At 36.8% G+C, this 11,125-nt stretch overlaps 1 protein-coding gene across 2 annotated transcripts; it reads right to left on the bottom strand.

Annotated features, from left to right (window-relative positions):
* Window positions 1-5,459: 5,459 nt before the first annotated feature.
* Window positions 5,460-10,368, bottom strand: LOC113348482. Of its 2 annotated transcripts, none has more exons than XM_026592267.1 (9): window positions 9,205-10,368; window positions 8,826-9,040; window positions 8,436-8,739; window positions 8,064-8,264; window positions 7,711-7,927; window positions 6,475-6,675; window positions 6,120-6,226; window positions 5,839-6,016; window positions 5,460-5,748 (listed from the first exon to the last, which is right to left on the bottom strand). In XM_026592267.1, exons 4-9 carry the CDS (start codon window positions 8,239-8,241, stop codon window positions 5,598-5,600), a joined length of 1,032 nt encoding a protein of 343 aa, XP_026448052.1. In that variant the 5' UTR covers window positions 8,242-8,264; window positions 8,436-8,739; window positions 8,826-9,040; window positions 9,205-10,368; the 3' UTR covers window positions 5,460-5,597. The 2 variants fall into 2 exon arrangements, with proteins under 2 accessions (XP_026448052.1, XP_026448051.1); XM_026592266.1 differs by lacking the exon at window positions 8,826-9,040 and having other exon boundaries at window positions 9,205-9,434; window positions 9,888-10,368.
* Between the last annotated feature and the right edge of the window lie 757 nt (window positions 10,369-11,125).

The following is an 11,125-nucleotide window of genomic DNA, read 5'->3' as shown; positions in this document are numbered from 1 at the left end:
AAACTCTCACATGAGTGGCTATAGCTTAAAGTGGGTGAAGGAAGTGTCTGACATGGATGAACAAATCTTAATGTGGGTGGCCAAGTAATGTGGGTGCATGAAACTTAAAGAGGGTGAACGGAACCTTACCGACGGCATGGCCGCTGACCTTTTTTTTTTGAAAGTTTTCGCCACGGTTTCACAAACTGTGATCTTTTCTCCCATCATTTGATGACAGTGCGGAACTGTTGTCTTTTCTTTCAAGCCTTCTTGCAACGGTTTCCTTAAATTTTTAGCAACTGTTTTCTTCAACTGCTACTGTTTCTCATGGAATCTTCTTTGGACTTTTAGCAACGGTTCTGGACACTGTTGCCATTTCTCATGGACTCTTCTGCCATTGTTTTTGCTATACTTCTGTGACCTTTTCCGAAACCTTTTGAGATGCTTTACTGGGGATCTTCTTTAGGGTTTCGAGCGCCTAGAGATGTGGGCAACTAGACAAACCCGCGAACATGGCAGCAGTGATTTGTGTTGAGCATGTTAATGATTCGTTATTAGAAGCAATTTTTTCCATCTTTGGACTTGAACATGTTGCGGATCGAACATCCTGCCAATAGTTTTAGCCATCTTTGCAGTGAGTCAGTTTTGATGGCCTCTGACTATGAAGCTGGACTGCAGCAGTTGCGATCAACTGGACTGCAGTAACTGTGATTAACTGGACTGCAGCAGCTGCGATCAGCTGGACTGCAGTGATTGAAATCAAAACTGGACCCAGCCATGTTGCGGATCGAATATCCAGCAACAATTTTGATGATATTTTTACGCCATCTTTTACCGTGGACCGGACGTCCTAGGGGTGGTTTCATCGGTCTTAATAGTGATTTTTTTTATTTTTTTTTTGGACTGTAACGTGTTGCAGATCGAACATCCTACAACAGTTTTGATGGTGTTTCACTCCATCTTTTGCAGCGGACCGGACGTCCTGGCAACATTTTCATCAGACTTTGTAGGGATGAAATTTCAGTGGTTTCATAAGGTAATAGCTTCAGCAAATATCGAACCACGAATCTGGATTGCAGCAGTTGCGATCAATTGGACTGCAGTATCTGCGATTATATGGTCAGCAGCAGCTGTGATCAGCTGGACTGCAACAACTGCGATTAAACTGGACTGCAGCAGTTGCGATCAACTGGACTGCAGTAGTGATTTTTCAAGACGTTCAAACTGCTTTTTGACGGACACGATATTGAAGTATTTTGTACAACTTTTCTCAATGGGAAAACACGATTCCTTTTCTCGTATTCCCCTTAGTCGACGCCAATGTTTGTACCCAAAATTACTTTTGTGCACGAAAGACGATTGAATCGATTAGTTGATGTGTATTTTGGGTTAGGAGACGAAGTGAAGAACAAAAAAAGAGACACAAGTTTAACGTGGTTCGGCATGGTTTGCCTACATCCACGGACGAATCCCCTAGGGGAGTGGTATTTTATTGATGTTTAGAATTACAATGCTCTTTTCTTATCTTGGCTACCCCCCTTCTCTCTTACTAGTACGTCACCATTTATACAACTGAATAATTAATTTCGGAATAACCTTAAACTGCATGCATGCCTCCTTAACTCTGCATGAAACTGTCTGCATGCTTCCTTCACTCTCCATGAAACTGTCTGCATGCCTCCTTCACTCTACATGATGGACTGACTGGCTGACATGCATGATGGCTTGCAGCATGGATGGATGCTGGCTAGAAGACTTGATTGACTGCACGGGTAGAGACTGGCTGGCAGTGCAATAGAGTACTTAGCTGGGAATTGGTTTGCAGCACTGCTGGCAACACCATCGGCAACATGGATGGAAATTGCATGGCAGCACCATCGACAACACGTCCTTGACATTGACTGATGGTTGACTTTGACCGTTGACCAGTTGTTGACTTTTATCATTGGCCTTGACCATTGACTGATCGTTGACTTTGACCATTGACCGGTTGTTGACTTTTATCATTGACTTTGACCATTGATCAGGCATTGACTTTGACCATTGACCAGACATTGACTTTTATCATTGATCTTGACCATTACCGGGCGTTGACTTTGACCATTGACCAGGGCCTTGACTTTGAACGTTGACCGGTCATTGAATTTATGTAATACTGGGCAGGCTGGTGGGCTGCTTCGGTTGACTGGTTAACGGGCTTGGATGAGGGCCAAACGATGATTCAAGTACCAATTTGACCCATTATGTGGCATTTTTACTTAAGGTACAAACAATATTATTTAAGATTTTTGATTGAATATATTTAAAAGTATTTTTATAATTATAAAAATTGAAGGATGTATTTGGGAGTTTGACTAAAAAATATGATCATAAACAGAAGTTGGCCAGTATTTTAGGACAAACGAAAATAGAACAGAGGACATAAATTTTAGGACAGAGGGAGTAGTGATTTTAATGTCCTTTAAACTCTATATATATCTTGTAATTGCCTGCTACTATATGATACCTGCAATCCATTGCTTGTACTATTCTCAATAAATGTTTATACCAAGTTTCCAACTCTCATTTAAATGAGTTAGAATTACATATATGTCTCATGCTCAGTGGATACATTTACTTTATATCGTTACTACTTGATCCAGAATTACATCTCTTTCTCTATTCTAGAAAACATTTATATCTTATTCCTCAATTTATGTGTACTCTTTCACATGTTCTAGTATATCAAGGTGGGTATAATTTAGCACACCCAACCCTCCATTCTTTGAGATTCTTTCCTTATTTATCCTTGCTACAGTTATCTTAATTAAGTTGAGAAATTTCTTCATCCCAACAGGTATGCATATTGTTGTTTAAGAGAATCTCTCATGCCTCCCTACCATTTACATCAGGTTGGAAACTTACTGAAAACCATGAATATCTTGTTATCATAATTTATCATTCACTAGTAGTTTAATATAAATGAATGAAATTAAAAATATAAAAATGGAAAGATTTTTATGGCTCATGTCACCTTAGAAACGTAAAAACTGCGGCTTCCTCCTTGAACGATGGTGCATCGTCATAGGTAGAATATTTTTTTTTTCTTTACGATGGAAGTATTGTACTTGTTCACACAAACTTCCACATCAAACACCCTTTAATGATGCTCAAGTACTTTTGAGTCCAAAAGATCAAATTCGAGTTGAATTGGTTTAGTCAAAGTATAGTCAACTATTTGGTCAATGCCAGGTTCATTGGGTTGACAAGGTCATGGTTAACGAAGATAAGCGTATATGGTTAACGAATATATGGATCTTCTTTCGGTTACTTTACTAGCTCAAGGGTGTCAGACCGGGTTGTCCAATATCTCCTCTTTTGTTTAACATTGCGATGAAAAGTTTCTCAAGATTCATGGACAAGGCAACCAATCAAGGATTGTTCAGTGGTTTCTCAGGGGGTGTCAGACAGGGTTGTCCAACATCTCTTCTTTTGTAGATAACGAAAAAGATGAATTACACAATTTGTTTTCTACCTTACTTGTTTTGAGTTCATTGTTGTTTTAAAATTAAACACTTCTAAAACCAAACTCATTGCAGTTGGTGAGGTACCAAATTTATCTATTTGGGCAGAAGAAATTTGTACGATAAATTAATATTAATGTTATTTTAAACATATTAAAATTTTAGGATAATCCAACGACTAGAAAATATTATGTATATTGCCATAAGATTGTTTCAGATTACGTTTATGTGGACACATAGAGAAATATCGCATACTTTCGAGTATTTATCATGGTTGGATATTTATGAAATTTTTACATTAACTCAATAAGAACTATATATAACACATACCAAAATTATAGCATAATCCAACGGTTGGAAGTATTAAAACATAGGTGTTTCGACGTTGTTATAAATTAGGGTTTTTCTGAACGTAGATAGTTTCATTAAAATCAGGTTTTGGAGATTGCATCATATTCCGATACCTATTTTCAATCTAGTAATTTTCAGAAATAAAAATAAATAAAATTATCTTAGTTCCGCATCTGGACGAGACAGCTCAACCTTTGTCTTCAGAACCTTAATCAAGCTAGCAACAGTACTTTGTTTTGGAAGTCTAATACTATGAACGACCGTATCAATTTTTGTTGAATGATTGAATGCAACCTTCACAGTTCAAATCTTGCAACTCGGGTAAAGGGATGTCCAAGACTTCGTAATACAAAATATCAGATGTCCAATGGTAGTGTTTAGTGAATCAACATCTAGTACCGAAGCTACTACTAGCTCAAGGGTGTCAGACCGGGTTGTCCAATATCTCCTCTTTTGTTTAACATTGCGATGAAAAGTTTCTCAAGATTCATGGACAAGGCAACCAATCAAGGATTGTTCAGTGGTTTCTCAGGGGGTGTCAGACAGGGTTGTCCAACATCTCTTCTTTTGTAGATAACGAAAAAGATGAATTACACAATTTGTTTTCTACCTTACTTGTTTTGAGTTCATTGTTGTTTTAAAATTAAACACTTCTAAAACCAAACTCATTGCAGTTGGTGAGGTACCAAATTTATCTATTTGGGCAGAAGAAATTTGTACGATAAATTAATATTAATGTTATTTTAAACATATTAAAATTTTAGGATAATCCAACGACTAGAAAATATTATGTATATTGCCATAAGATTGTTTCAGATTACGTTTATGTGGACACATAGAGAATATCGCATACTTTCGAGTTTATCATGGTTGGATATTTATGAAATTTTTACATTAACTCAATAAGAACTATATATAACACATACCAAAATTATAGCATAATCCAACGGTTGGAAGTATTAAAACATAGGTGTTTCGACGTTGTTATAAATTAGGGTTTTTCTGAACGTAGATAGTTTCATTAAAATCAGGTTTTGGAGATTGCATCATATTCCGATACCTATTTTCAATCTAGTAATTTTCAGAAATAAAAATAAATAAAATTATCTTAGTTCCGCATCTGGACGAGACAGCTCAACCTTTGTCTTCAGAACCTTAATCAAGCTAGCAACAGTACTTTGTTTTGGAAGTCTAATACTATGAACGACCGTATCAATTTTTGTTGAATGATTGAATGCAACCTTCACAGTTCAAATCTTGCAACTCGGGTAAAGGGATGTCCAAGACTTCGTAATACAAAATATCAGATGTCCAATGGTAGTGTTTAGTGAATCAACATCTAGTACCGAAGCTACTACTCATCTACCGGATTCCCCCCCCCCCCCCCCCCCCCCCCCCCCCAGTCATGACAGGTAGGTAAGTCTGATCTTGGTTGGGTCATCTAAACCAAGATGCTGTCACATCATCATAAGTTAATACCTTATCTTCGACAGCATCTTCCATCGGCTTCTTCAAAGATTGCGGATGTTTGAGTCTTCACAATTATCTTTCAAGATGGCCACTTTTACCTTCTGATTTAACACAATATTTCAAAGAAACACGGATGCATCCATCTCTTACTTCGTATGTAAAAAAGGCTCAACTTTACTGTATTTAAAAGAGTAGTAAATAATTGTTTGAGACATACAGACTCGTATTTGTCACTCCCAGAAATGAAAACAATAATGGCAAAGTAATAATAAAAAAAAACATACGTAAACGAAATTACTCCACGAGACCAACTAAGGATACCTCAGATATATAGCCACCCAAGTCAAACCCATTCAGATATGCCCAAACACTGAAACCAGATTTGAAAATTTTGGTAGCATGTTCCAACACCTCCTTCCCCGGCTCGCTTTGGTGAATGTAGTTGCTGCCCAAACAAATGAAGCAATAAGCTTGCTATAAGTCAGAAAAGAAGCAGTTTGTATTTATATCATAAGGAAAGAAAAATTATTTTTACCTTCCGATTATAAACTCGCCTTTAATGTAGTTAATATACTTGCTATCTGGATTCTCGTGCGTGATTGTTAAGCTTGGTTTGAGATCGCAAACAACAACGGCAATACCATAGTCAGAGGGAGCAGAATGAGTAGGCCATAAATTGCTAGGATAGTCAGCCTTTCTCACGAGCTTTATGCCTAATATAAAGTTCAATCAAAGAGTGTAACCAGAATTTAAGCATGAAATCAACATTAAATACATAAATAAGATGAAACCAACAATGCAGGGTCACTAGCACACCTCTTATGCTAGAACAGTTGGCCTGAATGGCATCCAAAACTTGACCAGCACAACACCTTTGGAAAGCCAAAGGGTTGATTAAGAGGACACACATATGGAAAACCAGTCTGTAAATTTCCTGAAAGATCAGCGACTAATCAGCACAAAGTGAAACTACTTATTGTAAGTACTAAATATATAACTTGGAGCACTACAAAAAGCCTGTGTAAACTAAGGTGTCACATATTACCTACTAGACAAGCGAATACCATTTTACGACAAAATCCAGAAACTTTTCGAACATTTAGAATGGATGTGGTTGCCTCAGATAAATTTTATTTAAAAAATACTCATAGCTCTAAAAACAGCAACTTACGGTGGTAATTTTGTAACATCTTCGTATATATTCCGAAATGTTTGTTCAATTTCGTGCACTGGGCCATGTACATTATCAGGAAGCACAGACACCACCCTTTTACTGTTTCTCATTTCTTTTTCTAAGTCGATGGAACGGAACCAGGTACCAATATCTATTTTAGCTTGATCAGGTGAACTGCTGGTGTAACCCGTCGCTCCCCTGTCACAGAGAAGAAAATGGAGATATGAAGCCTATGTAAGGCAGAGGCTTTATACCATTATATTAAATGTGCAACACAATAACTGTCCTACAACATTTCCAGTAAACTAATTACTGTTTTATTCGAAGACATAACTTCTAAACAGATCCTGTTCTTGCTAGTGATTGTTGGCTATTAGATCTTTTTGAATTCCTCAATGTTTATTGACATCTCCCTCTTTCATCTCTGGATCTCAAATGTTTGCTTGTGATTGTGGAATATGTAAGACTTAATTGATATAGAATATATTAAACTATCATGTTTTGGGTGCTTGATTATGCATATATGCATGCAATATATGTCAGCGAGTAGTGGGACTGATTAATGACGCAAACAAAGCATTTATAAACTGAGCTCTCTAAATTGGTGGCAATAATAATCACATGAACAGAGTACTTCATCATGCGTATAGACTGTAATAAAAATGAAGTGTCATGCTCAAAGTCTGGGCTGAATAAAATGTCAGATACAAATGATTACCAACAAGTTGCACGTTTTTAAGTCAGAGAAGGGTTAATCCCGCTACTAAAACAAACCGGAGTTTTGACTAGTGAGAGACTCACTGATGGTTGCAGTTATATAAAGTATTCGGATGCAACACGCATAGTGTACCCCATGTATTCTTCAGTCTATATTCTTTGAAACTTAACAGTGAACAACCTCATTTCAGTACACCATGGATGTCCAGCAAATCCATTACTATGCAGGACAAGAGGTTCGGTATAACCTGCATCATGGATTATGTATAACTGTGATTTTGTATGGTGAAAAGGTTGTTTCGGTATTGATACTCAATAAGAACATAATCATATTTCTGCAATGACAAGTTTCTACATGCCATATTCGTCAGTAATAAACCCAACCAAAAGTACAAGTATTCTAAATCCTAGAGAACCGATCCCACCTTACAATTAATTATACATAAGGTGGCTAACATAAACTAGAAAGAAAAAGATTATTATGAAATACAATGGAGTAAAGAGTTTTAAGCTTACTCGTCACGCCAAAAGGGATGTTGCTTTTCGGATATTAATTCATGAACTTTATCCCTAGCGCCTTTCCCCTCCACAATCATAGCAACGACAGGGTTCGAAGCTATGTAGTTGGCCCAGTTCCCATAGGGTACATTATCTTCATAAGCCTCAGGATCCCATCCAATATTACGGACGTGCTTCTGAGCGAAATTTCGAGTCACATCCATACACCTCATCTCTAATTGAAAAATAAACATGTTAGCATATTAACTTATAATCATTATTAGTCGATCACATTAACTTAAAATTATTATTCAGATTCCCATGAAATTGACACCAAAGAAGCAAATTGCTGAATAGAATATCAAATTCACCTATAATTTTCAAATCTGATTTTTGAAATTTGGTCAAGATAGCACCCACAGAGCCATGGGCGTAGTGACAAGGATAGGCCAAGACAAAAGTCTGTTGCGTCTTTTGCTGCAGACGATCTGATTCATAAATGTTTTCTTCTCTAGACTTTCGCTTCATGTTGTTCATCTTGTTGACCATAAACCTCGATGAAGCAGATGAATCTACCACAAATATCGACAGAAAATAGAAAAATCATAATCGATATGAATAACATGATAAAATACCCCAAACTAAGTTAAAGACTGAAAACCCTAAAATCAATTCGACGATAGAAAATAAGAAGAACATAACCCTAAGTCTAAGGTGTTGCAAAAAATTGAAAGAAGAATTACCTAATTGCAGATGGCAGAGTTGTAGAGGAGATAGAGAGGAATTTCTTTCTCTCCTTATTTTAACAAGTGAAGTGCACGTGCGTTGCACGTTGGTAAACGCTAGGTTTTTTAGCACGTATTTTCTATTTTCGCATTTTCACAAAAGTATGACGCACCGCAATATCGTCGAACCTTTAACTGTTCAAGTCACAAAGTTCCTTGCAGATTGATGAATCCCCCTGTTAGGCAATGGTGTTGTTCATCATGTTCAATTTCTTCTTCTTCTTCTGCTATTTGTGATTAGATTGAGCTTTCTCCAATTGACCTACCATAAATATATGTGGCTTGAGTGATTATCATTCTTGTAGAATCATGCAGTAAGAAATACTAAGAGTTGTTGTATAGACACACATGCTTAACATTAGAGGCTCAGCAACCCCGAGTGTCTCGACTGTCCCATGGATAAGGTCAGTTGTGGTGAGACAGACAAATAGAGATCACCGCAAAACTCAAGGTTAGCATCCATTCTTGTCATAATTATAATCTTGGCAGTATGGCACTTTGAGAGCTGTAGATTTATGAGAATGCACATGCGTTGGTGTACACTTTTTATACTTTCTCTATATCTACATAATAATTAAGAAATTCAGATTGTATAATCATCGAAGTATCGAAGACTTCCATGGAAGAGTTAGTGCCTAGGCCTACAAATCAGTACCAAATAAAGAGAAGTGATATAATTTACGAAGGCAACCAAAACCCAGATAGGTACATTGAAGCTGGAACTTACTCATCTTAGGCTTTCATGATTTCTGTTTTCCACTTTTTGCTGCCTAGCCTGCATAGCTCTATGTTGATTTCGCCTTTGTAGCAACTTCACCTCATCCGTCATGTTTTATCGACGATTTTTTTTGCCAACACGACACCTTTCTCTTTCAGTGTCTTGTTGTTCTTCGGTCATCATGTTTCTTCGAGTGGAAAAACCACTTTGGGATGTATCCATCTCTGTTTCGGGTTCACCTTATACAACAGGGTGCAAATCAATCCAAATGCAAATATCAAAATAATAATGACAATACAGAATCGCTCAATTCAAACCACTGTTCTTTAATAATATGGGTTTGTTCTTAGAATCAAATGTTTCTCCAAAAATGATATCATGCAAATGGGAAGTAAAGTATCAATCCCAATCATCTGAATTTTGTATACATAATTAACAAAATCTTTTGTTCTGCTAAACTGATGATTGTACTATCTCCTTCATTTATGAAAGAATAAGTAAACGTTACATCACTCGATATGAATTAACAAATCATTATCGAAGTATACTAACCAAGGCATTAAAACAAAGAAGACATTGAGAAAGATTTTATCAAACAGGGTTCGTGCAAAAAAATGTCACAGCCATTCTCCACTATGTCGAAATAAAAAAATAAAAATGAAGCATTTGACTTTTCAAAATCGAACACCAACCTGATAATAATGGTGATGAATTAATGAATTGAAATTGGAACTCGACTTGGGTGGTTATCAGAATCATCAATTGTTGTGGTGCTGCCCTAGAATAAGTTTGGGGGAGAAAATGAAATAAATGAACCCTAATCAAAATTATACCACTTTGGTTGTTCGAAACTCGATTTGCGGGAAAAGTTGAAATCAAAATCAAGTTGAATTAATCATTAATACTTTCGTCTGTAAAAGTGGATGGAAGACAAAAAATAATATAAACGAATTGTTTCTGCTTTCGTAGTTTAATGGATGTATATGGAGATGAAAACCATCCAAGGGCAGATGTAACAACCGTGTTTGCTGAAAAATACGGTTGGTGTACGCAAAGTACTGCGGTACACCAAAAAATGGTTAGTATTTTCACGGGAAGCTTGTTCGCATTAAAAGGGGGAGATTTTATATTTGTCGCCGGTGGCAACAACTAACTTGACGATCGAAAAGAAGGAAGAGGAACAAAAACCGAGTTACTTGGAAGGCATGTGGACGTGTAGGGTCTTGTATAGGCAAGCATACAGTGAATTACTAAAGTAACCTTCCCCTTGTAAAATCACGGCACCAGTTCCTCCGATTGCAGGGGCTATGGATAATGAACAAATGAGACTAACTAGTTGAAGGAGGACTTGCTCAAATGAATTAGTATTGAATCCACCATGGGAAAATGAGAAAAACGCATTACCCCGTGTAATAAAAAAATCTGAAACAATACGCGAAACTGTCTCTAGTCCAAGAAAAAAGAAATCCAGACGGAACACTGTCTCCCATCTGGTATTAAAACTCGAAAAAGAATTTCCTGGTAGCTCCACGATAAATCGAAGTTCTTTGACCTAAATTATCAATAAAAAAATTCGAAACAGCATTAGCAGTAACCGTCACGGGTAGTGGTGCTGCAACCATGGCAGTGGTGGTGCCCGTATTGTTTGTAGTTTCTAAATTATGATGATCAAAACTGGAGTTTTCATAGTGGTTATTATCAGTAGTATACCCACGTAAGATACTAGGAGCAATGGTTTTCAACTCTGAATGATAAGTCATAATCTCATATTGATCCGAAGTAGAACTATTTGTGTTGTTATTGTTGTTGTTCTTTTTATTGCTATTGTTGTCTGCAGATTCATGAGTAATAGAAGAAACACCAAGAAAATTTTCAAATTTCAGGTCAAAGTTATACATAGATAGATTAGTTGACCCATCATTATCATTTT

The sequence above is a fragment of the Papaver somniferum genome, chromosome 2, assembly GCF_003573695.1.
Source record: "Papaver somniferum cultivar HN1 chromosome 2, ASM357369v1, whole genome shotgun sequence".
In the NCBI taxonomy this organism is placed as follows: Eukaryota; Viridiplantae; Streptophyta; class Magnoliopsida; order Ranunculales; family Papaveraceae; genus Papaver; species Papaver somniferum.
This window is presented reverse-complemented; position numbering and strand designations above follow the sequence as displayed.